The following is a 25297-nucleotide window of genomic DNA, read 5'->3' on the forward strand; positions in this document are numbered from 1 at the left end:
GACGACAAAGGCATATTTGGTTGGGGTAGAATATGAAACTGAACACAAGGAGGCAACAACTTTGTGTTATGAACTTGAGATGTGAGAGCCATTGACTTATTGAAGATGAGCCTTTTATTTTGGCTAATAGTGATCTCAGACTATTTCGAAATTTTTTGCTATAACAAAAACTCGAATACTCTTAATGACATCTCTAAATAAAAGTCTAAATCGATTTTTAAATTATGTAAACCGAAACATATGAAGTTTAATAGAACATATTTTCTCCAAACATATCATCATTTCTTCTTCTTTGGTTCTTCTTTTGCATAGTCCTTGATTAATGCTTCCACGTCTTTCCAGAATAAACCCTCAACAAGAACTCCATCTTTGGTGAACCTGAAAAATACACAAAAACAATATAACTAAGCTCGAGTATGTGATAAGCAGATAGAGGGTGTAAGAAAGAAGTGGAGAGAGAGAGAGAGACCATTGGGTGACACTTTTGGTGAACTGAACTGACTTCCCAGCTGAGATTGATTTTGGATCAGCACTGTCTATGGTGAGAGTGTACTCATCAGAGAATCTGGGCAGCTTTGAAGATACAACCAAACCAGTGCTGGTGAATGATCCCTGCGTATTATTAACCAACCACCATTTCAAAGATTTGAATATCGTAGTAGCAGATGATGAGCTAAATCATTAACCGTAGCAAAACAAATGCAAGTGTGCATGCATATTAACCAGAGAACATTACTGTATCAAATTGAAATGGTTTCTTGTTGGATGTTCTAGACCTAACCGATGAAATGTTCGAAAAACTATTTAATACACCAGCCTCCAAAGTGTTCACATATCTAGAACTAACAAATCATCAAGATTACATATCTCTTAAGACATCATCAAGGTGACAATAAAACATGAGTTATCTATCCTCTAGAATACCAAACTATACGAGGGGAGTTATCTTCTTCATGCCGGTGACAGTGACAATGTTACACACCATAACTATCCACTTAGTTGAACAATTATGAAGAACGAGACAGCACTGATTGCAAACACCGAAAGAAACGAGAAAATGCCAGAGTCATTTTGCCAATAACGTGTCTAAACAAACAAAACATTGAAAAGTACTCAAACGCCCCAAACAAAGGTGTCGTAAGATACGCAAACACTACTCAGAAGCACAATTCCAATTCCTTACAAAACAGAAGGAGTTGCATCATAGGAAAAAAAAAACAAGAACCTAGCCACCTAAATCAGAAAACTACAATTGCTGCATCATATACAAAACAAGAACTCAGTGAATAAAAACACAAACAATCCAACACTGCTTCTCCCAATGGAAAAATCGACACTCAATCAACAGTCCGAGAAACAAACCTCAGGAGGATAAGTGAACAAGATCGCATTCTTCTCCTTAGTGAACAGAATCAGCTGCAACACCCCATTCAGCACTACATACGTGCCATAGTCAAAGAAACCAAACATCTTCTCCCACAACACACAATGAATCTAATCCTAACGATCAAATCACAACACACATTATAGTTCTCTTTACCCAAGCAAGGACTGACAATAAGAAAGGATATAATGCGATGCATCCAATCAAAAAGTCTCTGTTCTCTGGAAACTTCTTGTTGTAGAACTGTGCAACGAGAGCAACCACGATGATAATCGCTCCTAAGAACAGCTTCAGGTTGCTCAGCCTCACGTCCTCCTTGTAACCATGGCTCGTAACGATCTACGAAGGACAAAAGGAAGATTACAATTCACATATCAGAGTATATGGAGAAAGCGAAGGTGAATAAAAATTAGAGTAAGGCTTACATCGGAGACGGACTCGTCGAGGATGTGCTTGATCGAGTTGTGATCCAACAGATTGGCCTTCTTCACATTCTTGTTCTTCGATTCTTCCTTCTTCTCTTCCATGGCGGATCAGATCAGATGACGAAAATACCAGATCTTTAGGTTTTCTCGTGCTCCCGACGAGAACGCAGAGTGTAGATTTGGTTTCGAGGAGGAGGAAGACGATATTTGGATGAGCTTCGGAGACGTTTCAGTCAAACTGGTGTATTACGATGTCGTTTCATCCATGCATCTTTTGGGCTATATGGGCCTAGAACGGATCATTGTCTATTTTTCATAGTTAAATAATTTGTTTTGTTGTTTTTGATTGCCAATTAAACATTTAAACCTATTTTATATATATATTTCATAGTTAAGTAATTAAAACCATCTTCACTAAAATAACTTTTTCTCATCATATATTTGACTACTCTTAAACCTTTGTTTTAAATAAATGCTGAAGATTTTTTTTTTGGTAAAAGAAAAAAAAAATTAAGATTTCATTACCAGATTTTAAGTTTTTTACGGACTTGACAAAGATAACTAGCAGCAGACTTGCAAAATGAAACTAACAAAAACTCAAACCTAAAGGAAACAAATGAAATGACTCAAGCACATATGCAGTACACAAAGGATACATCGGAGAGGAACTGTCACTTGCCACAGAATCGACCCGCAATTATAGCGAGAGCTGGACCCGGTAGAGTTTGGCGTACCCGGTGACCAGTTCTTTATGAGTGGGTTGTCAAAAACAGCTTGCTAAGCCCTCCCAGCCAGCGGACTTCATGCACCGACGACTGCCACTCGAGACCAAAGCCACACGCCCCAAACAGGCCGAGCTTTATTTGGAGAAGGAGCAGCCATGAACCGCCACACGCTATCGAACCTGCACCAGAAAGGCAGAGCCCACTACTCCACCAGAAGGCGAAGAGGACCAGGAAAGCCCTAGATCAGCCCTCAGTCCTTGTTGACTCCGCACGTGCCGCCATCGAAAAGGCTAGTCGTGGTTGACAAGACCGACTACTCGCCTCCTTGCACACGCCCCTACAACGGAGAACCCGTAACAGATCAAGCCGGCTTGGAAACGAAAGCAACACCATGGAAGCCCATGTGAGAATGGTTGACCGGCCTAAGAAAGAACGCCATCGAGGACCAACGAAACAACGGAAGAAACACCGCAGCTCCACCGTCTGAGGGACCCTAAGCGTCTTCAGCCAAGCGAACCAACCCATCCATATCGAGAAGATCAAACAGAGGAGGCAGAGGAAAGAGACAAAGCTCTCCACAAATCCAGATCTGACTCCAGATCTGAACCACCGCCATTCCGCTTGACCAAAGAAACCGCACATCCGCTCTTCCATTTCGCTTCTCCGAAGATCCGGGTCCGACACGCCAGACCTACACCGTACGGTGGCGTTTGAACAGAGCCTCAGGAAAGGAAACATATAGAAAGAAGGAGAAGAAAGGCCAAGAAGAAGGAAACAAAAGAGAAGGGGGGTGACCGGCGTTAACGGAAGAGAAACACGCCGCCGGACACCCAAATGGGAGGCTAGGGTTTTCGCCGAAAGAAAATTTTGAGAGAGAGTTTTAGAGCGATTACCATTTACATGTTTACATGTAACTACTTACTAAGGAATAAGATTATCTGCTGAAGATTTTTTTTCTTAATACAATTAGATTAAAATCCAATATATTAAGGATTTCACTTTTTATTTCTTTGTGGAGTGATCAGATCAGAGGCACCCAGAAATGATATGAAAAATACAAAAAAAAAAAAAAAAAAAAGTCTGCCAAATTTTAAGAAATAGAATCGTACAAACCGATATTCTTGTAGGAATTACAATAATAAATTGCAACAGGAAATGAACAACATTCTCCAATACTGTGATAACTAATTAACAAATTATTGGAATTTTAATTTTAAACTATTAATGTATTTCAATCCTATTTTCTTTTCTGTTTTAGCACCATCCTATTTTTAAATCCTAGCTTGGACTTGACTTTGCTAGAAGTCGCGTTTGAGAGCAATAGATTAACACCCTTCACAAGCTCCTCCTTGATCATGAACAGAACTGCAGCAATTGCTCTGAACAATCTTCATCCCTTTGTAGAACCCGTAAAGCCTTTCATGATCGCATCAAGTTCCTGTAATTCCAAACCCGAGAAAAAAACAAGAGGGACATGAGTTTTGCGACCTTTACTAATGATCTTACAACAAAAAACAAGAGGAAGAAAACAAAACATTTGTAGTGTTGTCTTTTGTTCCCTGTTGTGACCTGTTGACTTTACAACCAAGAGAGAATAAGTTGTGACTGTAGCTCCCAGTTTAGCCACAGCTCCAAGAACAATTGTCTAAGGGGAAAGAAAACATGAAAATAATGGTAACAAAGAGCAAGAAACATTTTATCAAATTAATCAAATGCTAGAGTCCAAAGACTCCAAACCTCCAAAGCGGTCACGTTGTTGCTACCCTTCATGGCACGTTTTTCTTCAGCTTTGCTAACATTGTCTTTGTACAACATAAATTGCATTGATGGATTACTAACCTGTAAAATTTTCAAAACCTGTCAGAAAATGCACCTACAGAAACAATAAAAAAAGAAGCCTCCACATACCATGATCAATGTCGGAACTACACCTTTCCAGAAGCCAGTCACTCCAGCTTTTTTTTTTTTTTTGGTAAAATGTTAAAATTATCGTACCAAGTTTTACATTTTTGACAGAGATTAGAAAGGGGACTAGTAGCAGAGATGCAAATAAAGAAACTAAACAACCAGACTTATTTAATACAGTTCTAAAACCTAGAGCAAAGTCACAAAGCGACTGATTGAAAACGGATGCCAACGGAACGAGCTCGGACCAAGGGAAATGGTAAGGACCGAGATGACAAAGAGGTTGCCGCGAGCTTCCGAGAGATAAGGCGCCCTCAAACCTTTGATGAAGCGGATCCTACAGCTTCATCATAAACCTCTCGTATCTGAAACATTTTTCAATATGTATCACAGAGTTTGTCTTAATATTGGGTTGAGACTCTCAGGTGAAGCCAACTCCTGGTTTGTAAAAACGCGAAGCTGTCTCATACCGTATTAAAGGTTCCATGTGGACGCGGCTCAACTGGAACCAGAGCTTCTACATGAGAAGAATGCGACTCGGAGAGTGTCTTTTGGTCTTTTTGGCATTTTTTGTGGGTCTGTATTCAAAACAAATAAAACTGCATATGGCTTTGCTACTCTTACTTTATAGTTGATCTCTTCTTGAATTTTTAGTTTCATATTTCCCCATACACACTTTCATGACATTTCTATGCTGTAATGTTTTTCTTTAATCAAATCCAAAACTTTTAACGCCAGAATGTAATGTAACATACTAACATATGTAAACATTTTATATAGAGTCAACTTACAAGAGATACATTACAATATTATACCGTTAAGTTCTCGAGGGAAAACAAAAACAATCCGTTACGTTATTTCATTAACACCGTCACTGTTTAGACACGTATCGCATAAACTCGCCGTCAGATTCTATCCCAGCCATCGTCTCCGGCGCTAAAACCACCTCCAAATCAACACTCCCTTTTTCATCTCTCCCCGGAAACGCCGAGATCTTCCCGTCGAACTTATTCGCCCGTCCGCTTCTAACCGCCACCGGCTTTCCCCACCCGAAATTGTTATCATACATCGGAAACCTCGGCGAGCTCCCCATCGTGACCATCGCTCCGTCGAAATTCCCGAGAGGAAAACACCTCGGATTCGCCTCCCAGTCCGCCACAACGCTTCGAATCTTCCCGTCTTGGTGAGCCGCCACGCTCTGGTTGAGCTGATCGGCGGTCCACCGGAGATCACGAGACAGAACTTCTCCCGCGGTCGCAAACGTCGGCACGCTCTGTATCGCGTTTCCGAAGTACTCCGGATCAAGTTTCGGTCTCAGACGGTGGCGAACGTTCACAGCCATCCGAAACGTCGTCGTTTGAGAGCTCGGAAGCTTCCTCGCTCGAGTGATCGCACGCCACAGCAAAGCGCAGAGAGACTGAAACGACGAGATCTCCACCGAAACGGCGTCGTTCCTCCCTAACAAACTCTCCAACATCTCCGTCAGTTTACCGTTCTCTTTTCCGTTAAGCTTGTCATTACTCTGCTTCCCAAACACCTCAAATCCGTTAATATCGCCGTTACCCACCGTCGAGCTTCTCTTCTTGTTAACCATCTCTTTCAGCTCAAGAATCTGTTCCCTACTGAAACTGAATATCCGTTCCCGTAACGGCTCGTTCTCGTTGAACGTCACCTTGGGCCCACCGTGAGGCATTTTGAGCACAGCCGGTGAGATTAGCACATTCTCCCGCGTAAAATCAGGCTGACGTGTCACATTCTCAACTCCTCTAGACACCTCAGCAAACGTATTGATGAAATTCCACAGCGACGTTCCGTCAGTCACGGCGTGGTTAACGGAACACCCGATGAAAACGCCGTCGTTTAGTTCCGTCACCTGAACGCCGAGGATCGGTCTGTTATGTCCCTCGTAACTCACCGCCCCGTCGTACGAGAAAAAACTTTTCACGACGTCCGGAACGTCGGTTCCGCCGATAACGTCGCGGACGCGGACGGATTCCGCGACGGCGAAAACGAAATCGGCGCCGGCGTCGTTGCAGGAGAGGAAAACGTGGCCGTCTTGGGAGGTGGAGAGACGGCCGGCGAGAGGAGGGAAGTGAGAGAGGGTTAGAGAGAGAGAGTGTTTGAGGTGAGAGAGAAGCGCGTGCGGAGGAAGGTGAGGGCGAGTGAAGAGGCAGCCTTTCTGGATGTAGTGGCAAGAGAGCATGGGGAGATCGGAGACGGAGAGTTTGAGGTCAGCGAGCGTTGACTTTTGGTCAGGGAAGACTCTGCTTCTTGAGATTAAAGTTACAGAGTTCTCGAGAGAAGGCATTTTTGTAGGCTCTTTCGTGTTCTGTTTTTAAGCTCTCAGTGCTTAAATGGTGTGTGATGGATATGAGTGTGATGACATAACAGAATGGGTGAGAAGAGGTATGTATATATATAGTTGGAAGATGATGAAGAGGTTCATGAATCCTATATGATGATGTGGATAACTTTGATTTGTCTTTATTTCTTTTTATTTATTTAATTGGAGTTTGTGTTCAACTTGTGTCTTCTGTACTTTGCGAAATTGTTTCCTTGTTTCTGAATGTCTGGAAATTTGATCCTCTTTTTTTGTGTGTAAAAGGGTGCTAAATCAACAAACACAGAGTGAATATATGCGACTAGTGTAAAACATTTTAGAAAAAAACAAGACTGTTGGTTAAGATAAGATGATGGACAATCATTCAATTTTTGTTGGTTATAAAATCGACTCAATATTATTCAGTTTGTATGATCAACCACTGGTTTTAAGCAATGACTTTAAACTGCATTTAGAGGACAACGTGGTGACATCAGATTTGTTGTTATTTTCTCCACAAAATATATAATTTGGATTTTTTTTAAACATATGTTAATAAATTATTTAAATATATCCTGATGTTTTTTTAATACAAAATAATTTTATTGTAATGATATCATCATTTTAGATTTATCTGCTGTAAATTATATTTTTGTTATAAATGTTATAATGGGATTTCAAAATGATTTTTTGATAAAAATAGGTGGAGGAAATAGAAATAGTAATAATTCTACAATTTGTTGGGAAATGGAGTGAATAGTTCCACAGTTGCAATTATTTTGTAAAATGAAGTGTGCTAATTAGTAACTACTGTGCAAATTGAAGAAATTATTTTTTTGTGAAAAGAAAAGGTAGTCTTCTAGATAAACAATCTATAAAAACAGAAAAAAAGTATTAGAAAATTTGACTGAACACTATGAGCCATGCTTGAAACCGCTCTTAGAACGTTTACATCCCATAGGTTTCATGAGGTTTTAAATCAATAATTTCAAAAGAGTTCCTCCATAAATCTCAGTAATCCAATGTACGTAAGGATATGTTATATATATGTATGTATAGTATGCAGCCAAGTTGTGTTTATTGTTTAGGTTAATATGTATTGCTTCAATTCGAAGAGAATATCTGAAGAAAGGGGTTTGCATCGGAGTGCGCAAAATACTGGTGTTGAATCCCCAAGTTTACTGCAGATTCTCGATTGAATCCCCAACTTTACTGCAGATTCTGGACTCTCGAGGCTCATGAATCAACGTGGCGTGTACATGCCCTGGTTAGTGTGTTAGACGAATAGCTAACCAATGGGAACGGTCGGGTCAATATGTTATGGACGAGTTACATATTTTTGACTGAACTGCGTCACTGGCGACTGTTTTTGTATATATGTGTTGCAAAATTAAGAAAGATATTCAGCCATTTCCTATACTATTTGTTTTGTTTCTCTGGATCATACGATTCTGAAAATCCAGTACTGTATTTGTTTTGCTTTTTTTTTTATAAACCCTATCGGCTGATCCGGTCGGTTCCGGGAAAAACGCACTTAGTGCTACCGAGGGAACTGTATTTGTTTTGGTTATTATGCTACGATATGTGTGCTCTGATATACTGTATATACTGTTATTATTTTAATATGTAACAAAAACTAGTTATCAACCAAGTCAAAATTTCAAAATAGTGATGAAAAGGTTACTGAATTCTATAAACTTAAACATGGGCAAAATCTGGTTTTGTGTATTTGAGGTAGAGTAGGACAATTTGGAGATGAATATTGCATTTGATAAAAAAAAAAAAAGAGATGAATATTGCATAAATCTTTGACCATATGAGAGCTTAAGATCCTCAAATCCAAAAGATTTTATATGTACAAAGATATGAAAAATCTACAACCACGTCCTTCGAACTCCTAGAAATTTGCATGGGGTATCTGAACTAAGAAGACTTGTAACGCACCCTTTGTACCGTTTATCATGTATGAATTTAAACAAACAATTAAAAAGACTAATCAAAGATCAATCAACTCGCAAACACTAATTAGCAAGTGTGCTTAATTAAAACATTGTAAATCACTCTGTTAATGGGTTGTCATTCTTTAAATCCCGAGAAAAGTCGGCGTAAGGAATCTCATATTCAACTGATACAGTCTAGTTCCAACAGCTTTGGCCACTGTCACAACACTTCATACGCCTATAGTATTGATTAAAGTATTGTAAAAGATTATTAAATAGTACTAAACATAGCTTATATTTGAACTAACTTTACTATAAAGTGTCGGTTTCTGCAATTATAATACGAATATTATCGTTAACCGTCATTTTCAGTTTTGTCGGCGTCCCTGAGATTTTATTATTACAAACTGCCCCTTGAAGTCTTCTGCTTCTCCTTGACCGTTGGATTGGGACTACAACAACGTTTGTTAACTTTCATCGAACGGCTAGTGTCTGCTACTACGTGAGTTTTGTGTTGTGATTTGTGAACAAGGGATTAATTATCACACATGGCATAAACACATGTGTCTAACTCGGAGCGTTTATTGACCCGTACAGCAGCAGTACAGGCTACACCTGATCTAATGTACGTATAGATCTCGATATTATATGGATAAATTGATACATAATCAATCAGTCATGCCTATTAAAAACATAATCAACCGGAATTTATTTATTGGTATATATAATATATGTACGTTGTATTTATTCTCGTTCTTGAATTATATATGAAACTAAGTCATTTAGTTGATTTTTGCAAACCATAGATTATTTAGTTTTTGTAGAACATATAGATTATTTAGTTGTTGATCAAATATTGAAGTATATATCAATATCTCTATCGCTAGCTAGATTAAGCTGACGCTCTCAGATCTACCACCTGTATGACAGGGTGACAGTTCGAGTGAAGCTCTTATGTTTTTTCTTTTTTTTTTTGAAACTAAGCTTTTATGTTCTGTACGTGGAATGTAATATGTATAATTAAGTTAAGATATGATCTATAAAAACGTGTGAATTCACGTAAAATAATGGTTAATAGATGATATAGTTAGTTTGTTGTTAAAAAAAAGATGATATAATTAATTTATAAATGAGATGGTGGATGCAGGCAAACCATTGGAATGCGAGAGGAACTCTGTAAATAGAGCTGAAAAATGGGTCGGCTGTCCAGTGGGCGTCCATGTCCAAATATATTTGGACTTCCATTAGTTATACTCATATTTTCAGATGGGCTTTAAATGGTCAAAATTGAGAAACTAATTAATTTATGGGTGTTTGTGGATTTGGTTAATATGGACATGGGCGTCCAAATTAAAAAAACACTTATAGGGGTTCCAAAATTTGGTGAAAAATTGGAAATTTTCATTTCATCGTGAAATGGAGTTTCTGCGACTCTTTGACGATTGAAACTGAGTTCCATCAGAGAAAGTCTCTACGTTCGTCTCTCCATTCTCCAGTCTCCTACTCTCCATTCATCTTCTCTCCAAAACCGTAAAATCGAGTTTTCCCGCCAAAACCGTAAAATCGAGTTTTTCCGCCGAAACCGAAAAATTGAGTTTTCCTTGCAAGATTGGAAAATCGAGTTTTCCTGCCAAAACCGCAAAATCGAGTTTGTCCGTCAAAACCAAGCTTTTCCGGCAAAACCGTAAAATCGATTTTTCTACCAAAAACGCAAAATCAAGTTTTCCGCCAAAACTGTAAAACTTGTAGGCTTATAGATTAAATTTTAAAATTTTCTTATATGTTCCATTATGGACTACATGGCAGCTCATGTAAACATATGTGTTAGTGGGTCTGGTCCTTAATGGACATTGTTCCTAATGGACATGGTCATTCTTTGTCCACAAACAATAAATGGATATGGGCTAATGGACGTGGACTAACCCAATTTACAGCTCTATCTGTAGATATATGTGTATATGAATATGTGTTCAAGAGAATTCAGAGCCGTATATGGCTCCGAATGGTAACCAACTGCCCCGCATCGCCGTTAATAATAACAAAAATCTCTACATATACCTATATATCTACACATTTTTGTTACTATTGAATTGCATTGCATTTATCCCGCAGTTGTTCTGCAAGTTACCATTCGGACCCTACTTATAGCAGGTGATCATTGTGTATACAAATTTTAAATAATTTGTGTGATCGTGATTTCCAAGCGTCATGAAACACCCAAGTAGCTTCCCAAGACAAGGCTCTTTCCCTTTACCAATTCACTTCCACTTCGTATTGACTGAAAAAACAACGGTTTTGTTGATATAACCTTGGGAAGTGTTGATTTCGAGTAACTTGATCAATTACCATCTATAAATTCACCCAACTCTTCTAAAGTTTTGTTCTCATTCCAAAACAAAACCTTTTTTTTCACTCCTCTTAATTAATCTAAACTCATGTCTTCAAGATTTTAAGAAAATGGACACGAAAGATGATGGAGCAAAGTCTGGCAATGTAGCACAAACTGGTGGTACTGGATCTGGTTCGGGGAATATGGTAGCGCCAGGGACTGGAGGTATAATTCATATGCCTCGTGATGCTTTTGAAGCTAACACTAATTAATTAAGGCTTATTTTGACAACGTCCATCCCAGAGACCAGGCAACTAATTGAGAAGTGTTTAGTTGTTAGAAGAATGATCAGCAACCTTTATTGTTTACGCTCCTATGATGTGATTCTTTTATGATCATCACAATTAAAATAAAATGGTTTTTTTTTTCCTCAAATTGAAATTCATTCATAACTGAAATACACGATAGTTCAATACAGAAGCTGGCGGATACAAGACATCCCCAGAGACAAGAGCCCAAAGAACAGGCAGCTAGAACCCACACTGGGGCAACTTTCAAACACAATCTTAACAAAGCAAAGAAACTAGATATAGCTACACACAGCATGCGACAAACCAGTGCAAAAGACCTCAAAAGTAGCAGATAACAATAATCTGGAAAAATCGATGCTGCACTCGGCACGCCAACGATCCCAACCACTTGTAGAACCCGAAGACTCGACTAGTAGATTTACGACTAATCACTACAAACGAACATTAAACAAAATAATTCAACAGACTTTAGAAACAAGCACGGGCCAATGATCAGGAAAATATTGTCGCTGCTACAAACCCGCACACGATAACATCCACTTCTTAACGTCACACCACGACTTACCGCTGCTGCTTACGCCCGCCAAACGGTAACGTCCAAACTCCAAGAACATGAGACTTCATACTCCGACAAGAGGGACCGCAAATTCGATCAACACAACCTTCGGATACGGATCTGGCGCAATCCCATACGACCACTTAATCCTAAAAAGAAGCTCAATTAAACCCCACAACTACGAAGCCTTGTCAACATAATATCACCGGATACTCCCAGACAAAGAACCACACAAGACAAGCAATCACCGCACCCATTAACCTTAGACAAAAGTCTGCTAAACCAATTGTTCAATCCCACTCATAGCAAAACCCAAACTCTGAAGAGCAGCCAAAGGGAAAAAAGAACCCTCACACAAACGCTAATACCAAATCCAAACCTTACCACTCTAATTCAGCCAAGCACAAACAACCAACCAAAACCAACAACACCAAAAGCCCAACTAGACCAAAACACTAACAAGAACAAGGAGACCTCGAGAGAAAATCGAAAGGGAAACACGACCTCTATGTCGGCCTCAAAATCCGACTCCACCACCCAGAACCCCAGCAACAAACCGCGTCTCGACTCCAGAGCTCGCCGGACTCCACCAACGCCGAAGACCTTGCACGCCTGACCAGAGACCGGAAACAAAGCGGCAAGAAAGGGGTTTTGATCGTGAAGCAAAGACGAAGACTAACTACTGAACATCGGAGCTCCCGACGGCCTGACGCGCGCGGACGCGCCGGTATCGTCGGAGCAGATCTAGGGTTTTTGAAATCGCCGCCGCTCTCGTCCTGATAAATGGTTTGTTTTTCTCTTTGAATTAAATAAAATGGTTTACTATCTGCTTTTCTTTTTCTTGTTTAATAATTTATAGAACATTATATTACGCTGCCATTATTCCTTCTTAACAAGCGTTTTATTTGTCATAAAACAAAGCTTAAATATTTTTAGACTTATTTTTGGGTTCACCCCCGGGGTTCACCAACCAATAGATTTGTATTATTTCATATCTGATATATTTTAAAAAAGGAAACAAAATATTGTCAAATTATATTATCTTTTTAAAATTAAAAGGTAAAAATAAATAAATAAAAAATAGTAGTAATTACAAAAAAAAAATATTTTTAACGTCGTCAGCAAAACATTAAACCCTAAATCGTAAACTCTAAACCCTAAATCCTAAACCCTAAACCCTTGGATAAACCCTAAACTCTAGGATAAATCTTAAACTCTAGGATAATCTTAAACTCTAAATCAAAATCACTAAACACTAAAACACTCAAGAGTTTAGGGTTTAAGATTTAGGGTTTAGAGTTTTAAGGTTTAGTGTTTTTATTTAGAGTTTAGGATTTATCCAAGGGTTTAGGGTTTAGAGTTTACCCAAGGGTTTAGGATTTACCCAAGGGTTTAAGATTTACCCAAGGATTTAGGTTTACCCAACAGTTTAGGGTTTATGATTTAGGGTTTAGGGATTAGGATTTAGGGTTTAGTGTTTTTAAAAAGATTTTTTTAATTTTTTTTCTGTAACTGCTATTTTTTTAACTTTTTTATTTTAAAAACATAATATAACTTGATAATATTTTGTTTCTTTTTTTAAAAGATATCGAATTTGAAATAATGAAATCCTATTGGCTGGTGAAGGGGGTGAACCCAAAAATAACTCATATTTTTACAATAGTATTTGGTTAAAGATGGCTTTATATATATCAGTCTTTAACAAAACTAAGATTAGTTTTTAAATTTTACATATTGTTTGATAGTTCAGGTTATCATCTTGCGTTTGATAAGTTTTCTTAGTGTCGTCAATTGCATTATATAACTTTTTAACGATGACATTATTAATCTTCAACAAAATTCAGATAAATATGTAGGAATGATCTTATCGCATCTCATGCTTGAGAATGAAAGTATATTTTAAAGGAAGTTCCTTATCCTCGCATAATTTATACATTATGACAACATAAGTCTAACCTTTGACAAGACCTCGTTGGTGAAAATGTACTATTGTGTACTTATTATAATCAGTAGAATGTATATATTACTTTTTTTTTTTTTTGTTAAGTATATATTACTTGAAAACGTTGGTTCATTAGTTAGCAAAAAAAACAAACTATATATATGTTGGTTCATGCACCGCTAACTAAATGAACATACCAACATACTTTGAACCAAGGAGTGTTGGTCATCAACCACAGCTTAAATTTCTATTTATCACTTTCTTTTCATTCTTTGACTCATTTTTTTTTTTAACAACAAAGAAAAAATCTTTTCATTCTTTGTCAAGTTCCGTTTTTCGCTATGTTCAATCATCACTATTATAACTAGTCTTCAAAATGTCGTCTCAATAGATATATATATATATATATATATATATATATCAACTCTCTATCAATCATTTTGAATGAGACATCTGATACATTCATACATCTCCTACACATGATAATTTATGGATTGAAAGAAAATTTGGAAATTTTTATTTGTACTTTGTATATCTATATAACAAAGTACTAATTATCTCTATGCATTTTCTTTAAAATAGTTCCTTTCGGTTATTTTTTTTTTTTTAGTGTTCACTATAAACTATTAAATGCATTATGTGCTTATCTACCATGCACTCAGCATCTTTTGGTTGAGGGATAAACAAAAATTAGTATTCTTTTGGTTCTGGGATAAACAAAAGTAGTTTTGTTATTTTTGATAGTTAATAGACAAAAACTTTTATATTGGAAGTTTGGAACCCATTATGTCATGTGAATGCATCGAATCCAGACCTAAATTGGCTACAAAGGAAATAATCCAACTCTCTAGTAACTAGCTAATATAATTATTCTCCAAAAACTATATTGAATATTTAGACAAAAAAAAAAAGAATAACAGATGAGCTGACATTATTTTATAGAGGTAAGTAGTAATGCCCATTATTAAATATAAGCAAAACCACCACTACTAGTCTACTATAGTAGTCTTCTACTACTAACTACTATACGAGGGATTGATTGAGACAAATATAGGTATATAACAACTGACCATTAAAAAAATAGCTATGCATTGAATTTAGGTTGGATGAAACATTAGTTTTGGTCTCCAACTTTATAAAAAATTCTATAACTTTTCCTTTAAATTAGAAAAATATTTTAAAATTGTAGACACTGCAAATTCCCTATTAGACTTTTACGTCAATACGACTCTCCGTATGTTTTATCTGTCTTCGACTTTGTACCTACACGAAACTGTATGGATACATCTCGGCAGTCTAGCTTATGGTTAAATACTTAACACTAATAGTTAAACCGGGACCATGTATGGTACTTTGATTGGAGATCATGTCATAATGTATCACACGGGACTACCGATGGTGGTTCCATTTGGTTTTACACATTATTAACAAAGCAATTTTTAGAATTAATTTAGTTATGAAATAAATATGAGGTCGGACGTCATGTTCAAATATCGAACCGAGTGGATTCTTTTGGATACCCGAAACTCTTGAGTCATAATTATATAGTCGTAGATAGCCACTGAAACATGTGTTTTCTTATATTGAAAACGAGTCTAGTTGATCTAAGGTTCTCAAAATGTGATTTTTTGTTTTTTTTAAATGTAATTTTAGTTCTAAAAAGGCAATATCTAAAGAACTAACAAAACGTTTTCTAAATGATTTTCGGCGGAGATCAATGTAGCCTTAGCAGCTTAGTAGGCCACTACTTTAAAACTTTCGAATATTAATATATTGGTTGATACGTATAATGCTACATCTATGTAAAGAAGAGAGAAAAAGCTAAGATTATGAAGATCAATAACCGTAGAGTGAAGGTGGGTGAAATGGAATGATAAGTTAGATTATTGTGAATAATATTGTATAGAAGTCTAAAACAATGTATACAAGTTGCTCACTTACATTACAGGTGCATGCATGCCTTTAATGTTGACCTATCTATAGACCGGCTTAAGTATATTGTTATATTTGTTATATATGACCGTATATACAACCTATATTTAGGGTCATTGAGAGACCCTATTGTTTCTGTGATATATGACGTATAAATGTATAAATACGGAGAAACAAATATCCATGTAAAATATGAACTCTATAAATTAGTACGACGAATTAATAAATTTTCGGTTTAAGTTAAAATAGTGTAAAATGAAATATAATTTTAATAAGATAATAAAATAATAATATTTACAACAAATTTAGATAAATATAAACAAAAATATAGTATATTTTTGTCTAAAATTCATTTTTTAAATTCATTTTTATTACAATATATTAGTATTATTTTCTCGAATTACATATAAAACAAAATTTTATTTTATAATAGGGATTCAAGATATATAAAATATATCCAATAATCTTATAAACATATGAAATTCATATGAATTAAATTTTGTAGATTCGAATTTCATATGTTTTTCAAAAATTATATCTTTAAAATTTAGTTACTACATAGTGTCATAAAATAAACATATTTTTAAAATATAAATTTAAAAGATTATTTTTACTAAAATAATAACTCCGTAAATAAATAAATTATATTGTATATGGTGTCTAAGCATTGCTTAAATAGTTGTCGCATATTTGCACCTTTTAGAAAGAAAAAAAAAGATAAAATAATAAATTGTATATCGTTTTAGCATTGTTATGTTTTGTTTTTAAGTTCTGATCAACAAGGTACAGTTGAAAAACTTCTATGAAACAATTCTCAGGATAACAGCAAGGCACAGTTAAAGAGACATATACATGATCACAATCAAAACTTGTCATAATCAATGACTTCGTTTAATTGATGAACAACTCTATTGAAACTTCGTTTAATTTAACTCATGAAAAAGGACTCTTGTCTGTTTCTAAGTTGCAATTTAGGAAAGCTACAACAAGAGACCGAATCTTACACAAACGTTGTCAAAAACAATGATATCAAAAGCAACATTTCACATTTTCAGCAAAACCTTGCTTATCAAAACAAAAGCTTATTACAGCATTTGAGCAGCTGTGTTTAGCTTCTCCGCTAGACTCAACTGTGTCCTTGTTATGCTTGATAGGTACAACAGAAGCAATTGATCCTGCAACAACAAACACAATACACACATCCATTAGTTATAATAAAATGTTTTGTTTAGGCTTTGAAAGTTTTGCGATTCTTCTTTTTTACCTGGAGACTATCATTCACGAGGTTATCGAAGACTTGTGGGGGTAACTTGGGAAGGGATGCTACTGCCTCTGCAATAAATCGTCCTATGTTGTTGTCTGGAGATGTCTTACCTTCCTGAGAAATTTCATTAAAACTATGAATCAATAACGATCATATGCATCTATGGTGGATAGACTTGTCTATTTTTTGTTTAAGGGTATAATAAGCTCACCACGACACTGTCAACATATTTGTAAACATCGTTGATAAGAGTCAACAGCCTCTCCATTGTCTGCTCCATTCCTTCCATGTCATTTGGGAGTTTGTCAACAGCTGTTGCCTTCAGGACATCATCTGCAGAATCAAAACGATGTTTTCTTAATCAGTTCACTCATTCACAAATCAGAAGGATACAATCTCTAGATACTGTATCAGCAAGCAGAAACTCATGACAAGGACAATACATATATGAAATTGTTTTCGAGAGATTAAAATAAGATAGGATACTCACATCCGACTCTCTCAGCCTCAACCATACGGAGATCAACAGGAATCTCTTGAAACTGTGCAGCAAGTTGTCTGTCACCAAGCGAAAGGTTTGAAGAGACGTAAGCTTTGATGGTACCTTCACCATTAGTGAACCCAGTGTCCACGGTAAGGTGAATAGGGTTGGTGACTTCTCTAGCAAAGAAGTCGTGAATCAGTGCACTACCGCCATTGACCCCAGCACCAGTAGAATACCTACGGAAGATCAATAAAAGTTGTTCCATCAGCTATCACAGCATTGGAAATAATCATCACTAAGCTGATCAATGTGATAATATGAGTGAAACTGAGAAGTACCAGCCAACGATTACTTCCTTCGGATTCACCTTAAGGTGTGAAGCTAACATGTTGTGGTGGTAATCAATATCCACAGCAACCTGCATCCATATCAAACCATTAACCTCAAAGTGCATGACCATCACAAGCTCAGGTAGGCTGAATGAAACAGCTAAGCACGTGGCACAGTCTCATTCGTCTACAACACATTCTCACAAGAACAGAACTCATGTCTGCTCACTCGTTTACACTAATCCTATAGAAAACAAATTCTCACAAGAACATAACTCATGTCTTGCTCATTCGTTTACAGTTCTCCTATAGACAACACACTTTCACAAGAACATAGCTCTGCTCTCTTCAGACAGCAAACAGATCTAGATTAATAACGTTGAGGAACATAGTACGTAAGGGAAGACAGAGCGATTTGTAAGAAGGATTCAGAACCTGATCGGAAGATTCGTTGTGAGGGACGGCGTAAGAGTTGCGGATATCGACGGTTCCGTCGGGTAGGATAGATCCGAGGAGAGTGCCGATGACTCGCTCAGCTGAGTCGGGTCGTCTCACGAAGCAGTCGCAGACGTTGAAGATAACAAGTGGGTGGATTCGCGCTGTGAGCACTTGGGTGGTTGTGGAGGCCGTCGATGACGGAGTCACGAATTGCAAGACGGTGTGTTCGTTCGTCGCCGCCATGGTTGAGATTGTGAGGATCGAGAACGGTGACAGGCGCGAGTCTGGAGATTCTAGGGCTTCCGATGCGAGCGGTAGAGGAGAGATGGATGAATCAGCGGAGATAGATTAGCCGCTAATGGGCCAAGCAGTAGGCCCATTATTTGTTTTATTGGACTATTATGAGATTCGGTAGTTACATGCTTCAAAATCAAAAGGCGAGTTTATTTTTGTTTTAATTTTTTTTTAAATTTAATTTTTATATTTGTGTTTTTTGTGTAAAAACTAAATTTTTATAAAAATTAAATGACCTAAATTTTGTAAATAAGAAAATGATTACTTTAAAAAAAATATAAATATTAAAAAGAAGCTGTTTTGTGATTAAATCATATCAATAATTGATTTTGGACCAAAATGTTTATTCGCGCCTTCCCGCCAAAACCGAAAAAGCATTTTCATGCCAAACCCCTCCCCCCCGAAAAAATTGCATATTCGCGCCAAAACCCCACAAAAGCATTTTTCCGCCAAAACCGGAAAATGCATTTTCTCGCCAAAACCGGAAAAACGCAATTTTCCCCGCCAAAAATGGAAAAACGCATTTTCCTGCCTAAAGTGGAAAACACATTTTCCCGCGAAAACCGGAAAAACGCATTTCCCGCCAAAACTGGAAAAATGTATTTTCCCGCCGAAACCGCAAAAAATATTTTCCGGCAAAAACGCAAAAATGCATTTTTTCCGTCAAAAAGGCAAAAAAAATGCACATTTTCCGCCAAAATCGCGAAAAAAACTTTTCCCACCAAACCCGTAAAAACACACTTTTTCGTCAAAAACATATTTTCCACCAAAACCGCAAAATGCAATTTTCTCGCCAAAACCGCAAAAACGTATTTTCCGCCAAACCCATAAAAACATATTTTTCCGCCAAAACCAAAAAAATGCACTTTTCCGTAAAAACACATTTTTCGTCAAAAATCACAAAAATATTTTTCGCCAAAACCGTAAAAATGCTATTTTTCCGCCGAAACGTAAAAAAAATATATTTGTCATTTTATTAACAAGTCCACCTAGATGAAGATTTAAGTTAAAAAAACGAAAAGCAAACGAACATATTTACATTCAGATGATTCATCTGGATGCATAAACGAAATGAAGAAACGAACAACATATGTCGATAGACTATCTGGATGCATCTTCTACGTATACAAAGGAACAGACAGTGCCATAGACTAGTCGTTGATAGAAGACCACACACCATATAAAATGAACTGGATGCATCTTCTACGTATACAAAGGAACAGCGCCATAGACTAGTCGTTGATAGAAGACCACACACCATATAAAATGAACTGGATGCATCTTCTAGATATACAAAGGAACAGCGCCATAGACTAGTCGTTGATAGAAGACCACACACCATATAAAATGAACTGTATTCAAATGTTCCAAAATTTTCGGTAACTTACAATGTCTAATCACACAAAATTAATTTATATATAAAACAACAACCGTTACTTTCATCCCAAGTGACTCCAGAACTCTCCCAGAAACGTCTTCGCCGCGTCAAGACTCGGGAAATACGTCGGCTCCATATATATCTGACTCAGCGAGTCACGCGACTCTTGACTCGTCTCCGCGCTTCCCATCACCACCGCCACCAACTGCTTATACGCAAAGAAAAATCTCTTCGCCGCCGCCTCCACCGCTTGCATCCCTTGAAGCAGATGAATCTTATCACAATCTCCCTTCGTAGCGTACAACCTCATCACCGCGTCCTGCAGCCTCGGACCGCCGGTGGGATCAACCTCAACACCCAGCACCGCCGGCACCTTCTCCCTTAGATCCTTCGTCATCTTCATCATTTCCACTAGTCCTCTAGACCTAAAACAAAACGCATCGTTTTGACCGTTGGATTTGATCTGTAACTGTTTCTTCAGCTTCAGAAAATCCTCAGGATCCATTAGAACGTGGAGATCTTCGATCTCCGCCATAAGCTTCCAGATCCTCTCCACCAAGTACACATCGCTCGCCGCGTCTCCGAATCTCCCTTCGCTGATCCTCGTGTTGATACGTCTCAAGAGGTTTCCCGAAGCGTGGATCCACGACTCGAGGATCTGGTGGAGGACGTAGAGAGTCTGATTCTCTTCGTTCTCGATGTGATCCGCGTACGGATTATCCTTGAGGCTGTAAACTTCGTTAGGTTTGCAAACGGCGTCGTACCGGAGATTCGGTTTCCCGGCGATGTTCTGTTCTCCGAGTCCGAGCGTGTACTTGCACCGACGCATCTCGTTATCGATCGTGCACAAGATCTTCCTCCCTAACGCTTCCGATTTGCGCCACGTGGCTAGGTGAGGTAGCAAGCTGAGCGAGCTCCGTTTATCGCCGAGTGGAGCTGATCGATCGCCTTCTTCATCCTCTTCGCAGATCGTTGCTATAAGCTGGATCTGATTCGTGACGAGAGAATCCAACCGTCGGTTCCATTCGCGGTGGTTTGTATAAGGTCTTGTATCGGAGCAAACGGATAGGATCAATCTGAAAGTGATCTCCAAGGCTTGGAGAGCCGGTTTGAGAATCGGCTCATCGTTCCATTGCGGAAACTCACGAGACGACCAGAGCTTTTTCAGCTCAGGGAGGCGGAGGTAAAGCTCGTAGGCGGAGCAAGCTGCCGGAGCGGAGCATGAGATGGGAGAGGATACGGGGACCTTGAAAGGAGACGGAATAGTGACGTGGAGCTTGGAAGAAAGCTCCGATGACACCATCTTCCTCTTCCAATCCATATCAACCATTTTTGTATAATCTCTCTGCGCTATTTTCGAAACTTTTTGGTTTTCTTTTTTTTTTTCTTTTAATTCGAATTGAATTTTTATGAGTAGAGAAAGAGAGGAGGAGGGTTTATATATAGAGAGAAGTGGATAGAGCATGATAGGGAAGGGCGAAAGGCGTGTGGAATGGAATACCGACGTTACTATTTCGAAAGTCAAGCGACGCGGTCTCTTTTTTTTCTCTTGAATTAATTTGAATATTTTTAATCTATTTTCAGAAAAAAAAAATGGGACTGTGTATTGGATTAATTTCAGGATAATCTTTTTCTTTTTTTGGGGTTCAAGATGATACGATACACTTTAATCTCTACTATATTTATGATAAGATTATCGTTTTATTGCTTTTGTATTGTTTCCTATCAAGGTTAAATAAATGCTTGTTGGATGACAAAAAAAAAAAAATGCTTGTTGATTAAATGAATTTACGTTCATTTATACAAATTTGCTAAGTAGTTAGTTATCCTCTCGAATTTTAAAACAGCTATGTAAATCTAGTACTAGTAATCCGTGGTGTTGTTTTTTCTAATCAGTTTTATGATATCTGTAGTTATTTATTTATACTGAAACGTTAATGGCTGTTATCTATTTGGCAAATGTTATCGGCAATAATTTTTCGATTGTGTATTCTGTAAAGTTTTTTTTCATCTTATTGTTTGGTTTAGACATAATATATCAACTTCTTATATGTTTGATTTTAAATGAAGTCCCGAATATGATTTGTATTTGGATCATTTATAAAAAGATTCCGCCATTACATTTTATAAATATAAAATGTTTTTGGAGAAAAAAATATAAATTTGTTTTTTTACATGTTACATATATATATATATATATATATATATACAATTAGGGTCGGCCCGTCCTATGGACGGGATGAAAATTTAAAATCAATTTAAACAGTTAGAATGAATGTTTAATATAAATTTGTTTCATATAAAAGTATACATATTAGTTAAATATTGTACATGTTAATGTATTTGAATACTAAATAGACTATGATACTACAAATATTTGCTTTGATTAGGGATATTTGCTTACTTTGATTATTGTTGAATGAACTATGTAAATTAAATTGGTTCGTAAGCTGTTAGTACAAAACTATATGTCATGTCTTGAGATTTTTGCTCTTATACTATCTTTTTTTGCAAAAAAACTCTTATAACATCTTTCTTTTGAGGTTAGGACGTTCATCGGATTTAGTTTTATGTGGTTGTTGTTTTGATTAAGTTATTTAAAGTAGTTTTTTTTTCATGGTTATATACATGCATGTTTCTTTTTTCTTTATTTGGCCAAATATTGAAAATTATAAATATATCCTACAACTAAAAATATTTCTATGTATATATAATTTTTAAAAAAATATTATTCAATGTTTATTCCACATTGATTAGGACAATAAGTTGAATATATCTTAGACCACAAATCATAAATATTCTCAGTCTTATACATTTTGTTCTTCAAGTTATTGTTACTTTTATTTCCTTTTATACATTTCTCTTAATATTTATGTATGCATCCATAATATTTTTTAAAAAGAATTTTTCATTAACTAATGTATTTATTGTAGTTTTAAATATATTATAGTTTTCGTGCACTTGATTAAATTTTTTTGGCGTTGGTGGTATTTGAAGTGGTTGAAAACCTGAATGAATATTTACTTTCATAAAGTTTTTGGTGTATGTTTAAAAATAAAAATTTGTAAAAGATTTTAAATCATATGAATATAATATTCAACACACTACTGTTGACTGTTTATATACTTAAAATCTTGACGTAGGCAATTGCAAATTTGCTGAACTCATAGATTCGTTGCTACTTTATAAATTATCACAGGATGAGATACATAGGGTAAAAATTGCTTTGATGATAATATAACATCCATATCGTAAAGTGTGTTTTTTTTATCTACTATATATTAAGAAATAATTAACACATTCAATAATATTAAAGAGTAAAAAATCATGTCAATTGTTCATATTATAAACCCAAAGTTAAACTCAAGTCCAACCAAAGAAATAAAATTCAGAAGACGGACACGTGTCGGCCTCTTAGAGAATGACTTTTCACGTAGATATCTTAGGGCAAACAAATTTTTTTATATATAGATATATAATATTTTAAATAGTTATTATTGCAATATAATATACGGTTAGATCGACATGAATATAAAATTCCTGCAGATGCATAATTTTGAAAGTCAATAATGCGTTATGGGTTGTGACTTATCAGCAGCAGAACCCACTTAAATTCATAGTTTTTTTTTTTGTTCGTAAGTATCCTTGGTAAAACCACGATTGTAGGTATTACAAATTGTATTGTATATTTTTCTTCAAAACGAAATAAACATTAAAAATTATAGTTTTGGTATGTATGGTTATAGATCTACAATTACAAATTTCAAAAAAACATGCACATGGTCTTTGAATTATATTACCAGTCTAATTAAAACCATATACCAGTTAAAAGAATTAGCTATATATGTTTAGATAGAAATATAGTTATATGGGAACCAAGTTATTGAAATTAAGAGAGAGAAAGTCTTTTCTCTCTAGAGTCTCTCCCCCAAATTCTTTTCTAATCCTAGCGCCGCCAACATCTAATCTCTGTTTTGGTGGAGGAGATCATCGGCAAGCTTGCCGTGTGGGTCTTCTCCGCCACCGTCGGTATCTCGTTTCCGGTTCTCGCCTCTCTCTGTTTCGGTTCTCAGTTCGTCTCAACCTCTTTGCTTGGTGTCTTTGGATTTCTCCTTCAGGTCTAGCCGAAACCAAAGGAGTCCTAGGTTTCTCTGGAGCACTGGCGAGGTGTGACGACCTTAGGATCTCTCAGAGACCTCGAAACGGATCTGGTTGGATCGATTGCGCTCGGATCTGGTAGATCTGAGATCCGAGACCGCCGGATCTGTGTGATGTGTCGCTGCTGTCGCCGGTCCTGCACATTGGTCTCGCTCCAGTCGCTCTCTTCTCTGGCCTGTCTCAAGGTATCCTAGAGCTTCTCCTCTCTCTTTGAGTGAAAGGTGGTGTCGAGGCTCACCACTGAGAACCTCTTTCCCTTAGTCCATCAGACAACTACCATGGCTTGTTACAGCGAAAGTTAGTGGTTCCCTTCCTCGCTTGATGATACCGTCGCCTAGGGTTTTGAGGACGACATGCCGTGGTGGTGTTCTCGCTTGGAGGTCGAGCTCTTGCTCTCCTTTTGTTCAGCCTGCTAATGGAGAGTCTCCAACTCTCTTTGTGTTTCTTTTCCCTCTTTGCATACCTCCGGTTGTAGCTTATGTTCCTACTCTTGATGTCTCTGCCGCATCCTTTAGGTAGTGTGGCCGGTGAGGGAGCGTTTTGTACCGCCTGCGCTTGATCAGTGTTTTTTCTCTTCATCTTCAGCGGTGTCATGTCGGGTTTGAAATTTTGTCCATGACCGCGTTAGCTATGGGTTTGTTTGCTCGGCGTCCTCCTCTTGTGGTGCCCCGGAGCCGTTGCCAGCCGCCTCCGTTGAAGCCACCTTGAGCCTTCGGGTGAGTGTCCGACCAAACTACCCTTTTTTGGCTATTCTTTCGATTTCTCCTGGTGATTGAGAAGTGGTTTGTTTGGGAAATAAAATGTTGTACCTTGTTCTAGTACCATTATTATCTTCAATACTCACTTTCGGTGGTTTGCTTGGATTTAATTTTTAGTTTTTTAGAGGTTTTTTTTTAAACTTTTTTGCAGCCTTTAAGAACAGAATGACTTAACATTAGATTCTAGTTCATTATCATTGTAACCAAATCTTCATTCTAGTAATGACATTTACATTTTTAGCAAAAAAAAAAAAAAAATATATATATAGGTATATGGTGCACTGTGCACATCTATTTCATATAACATTAAAATGTTCATTGAACTGAACATAAATCATGCATGTGTCACGCGGATACAAAGTATACCTAATACAACAAATTCAAATCAATGGTATCCTATTTGTACTAATCTAAAACAAATATGA

At 37.0% G+C, this 25297-nt stretch overlaps 4 protein-coding genes and 1 pseudogene across 4 annotated transcripts; 1 reads left to right on the forward strand and 4 right to left on the reverse strand.

The window, feature by feature from the left end:
• Positions 1 to 96: 96 nt before the first annotated feature.
• On the reverse strand, positions 97 to 2066 carry LOC106420585 (signal peptidase complex subunit 2-like). The gene is made up of 5 exons (XM_013861446.3): positions 1810 to 2066; positions 1572 to 1723; positions 1363 to 1444; positions 470 to 612; positions 97 to 378 (listed from the first exon to the last, which is right to left on the reverse strand). Exons 1-5 carry the CDS (start codon positions 1909 to 1911, stop codon positions 279 to 281), a joined length of 579 nt encoding a protein of 192 aa, XP_013716900.2. The 5' UTR covers positions 1912 to 2066; the 3' UTR covers positions 97 to 278.
• A 3120-nt stretch (positions 2067 to 5186) lies between these two features.
• LOC106420685 (uncharacterized acetyltransferase At3g50280-like) lies at positions 5187 to 7087 on the reverse strand. The gene has a single exon (XM_013861524.3). It carries the CDS (start codon positions 6745 to 6747, stop codon positions 5311 to 5313), a length of 1437 nt encoding a protein of 478 aa, XP_013716978.2. The 5' UTR covers positions 6748 to 7087; the 3' UTR covers positions 5187 to 5310.
• Positions 7088 to 10404: 3317 nt separating this feature from the next.
• Positions 10405 to 12348, forward strand: LOC125584298 (annotated as a pseudogene).
• Positions 12349 to 16678: 4330 nt separating this feature from the next.
• On the reverse strand, positions 16679 to 18639 carry LOC106420802 (eukaryotic translation initiation factor 3 subunit F). The gene is made up of 6 exons (XM_013861652.3): positions 18282 to 18639; positions 17856 to 17935; positions 17524 to 17753; positions 17245 to 17366; positions 17034 to 17147; positions 16679 to 16944 (listed from the first exon to the last, which is right to left on the reverse strand). Exons 1-6 carry the CDS (start codon positions 18525 to 18527, stop codon positions 16855 to 16857), a joined length of 882 nt encoding a protein of 293 aa, XP_013717106.2. The 5' UTR covers positions 18528 to 18639; the 3' UTR covers positions 16679 to 16854.
• A 1280-nt stretch (positions 18640 to 19919) lies between these two features.
• LOC106420779 (nematode resistance protein-like HSPRO2) lies at positions 19920 to 21380 on the reverse strand. The gene has a single exon (XM_013861623.3). The coding sequence runs from the start codon at positions 21284 to 21286 to the stop codon at positions 20018 to 20020; it is 1269 nt and encodes a 422-aa protein (XP_013717077.2). The 5' UTR covers positions 21287 to 21380; the 3' UTR covers positions 19920 to 20017.
• Between the last annotated feature and the right edge of the window lie 3917 nt (positions 21381 to 25297).

Source organism: Brassica napus, chromosome C3 (assembly GCF_020379485.1).
Source record: "Brassica napus cultivar Da-Ae chromosome C3, Da-Ae, whole genome shotgun sequence".
Taxonomy (NCBI): domain Eukaryota; kingdom Viridiplantae; phylum Streptophyta; class Magnoliopsida; order Brassicales; family Brassicaceae; genus Brassica; species Brassica napus.

Coding starts and splice junctions, on each gene's coding strand:
- LOC106420585 (XM_013861446.3), bottom strand. CDS start 1,911: ATGGAAGAGAAGAAGGAAGAATCGAAGAACAAGAATGTGAAGAAGGCC. Junction 1,724..1,809: donor TCGACGAGTCCGTCTCCGAT/GTAAGCCTTACT, acceptor TGTCCTTCGTAG/ATCGTTACGAGCCATGGTTA. Junction 1,445..1,571: donor TTGATTGGATGCATCGCATT/ATATCCTTTCTT, acceptor TGACTATGGCAC/GTATGTAGTGCTGAATGGGG.
- LOC106420685 (XM_013861524.3), bottom strand. CDS start 6,747: ATGCCTTCTCTCGAGAACTCTGTAACTTTAATCTCAAGAAGCAGAGTC.
- LOC106420802 (XM_013861652.3), bottom strand. CDS start 18,527: ATGGCGGCGACGAACGAACACACCGTCTTGCAATTCGTGACTCCGTCA. Junction 17,148..17,244: donor AATATGTTGACAGTGTCGTG/GTGAGCTTATTA, acceptor GAAATTTCTCAG/GAAGGTAAGACATCTCCAGA. Junction 16,945..17,033: donor TCGTGAATGATAGTCTCCAG/GTAAAAAAGAAG, acceptor TTGTTGTTGCAG/GATCAATTGCTTCTGTTGTA.
- LOC106420779 (XM_013861623.3), bottom strand. CDS start 21,286: ATGGTTGATATGGATTGGAAGAGGAAGATGGTGTCATCGGAGCTTTCT.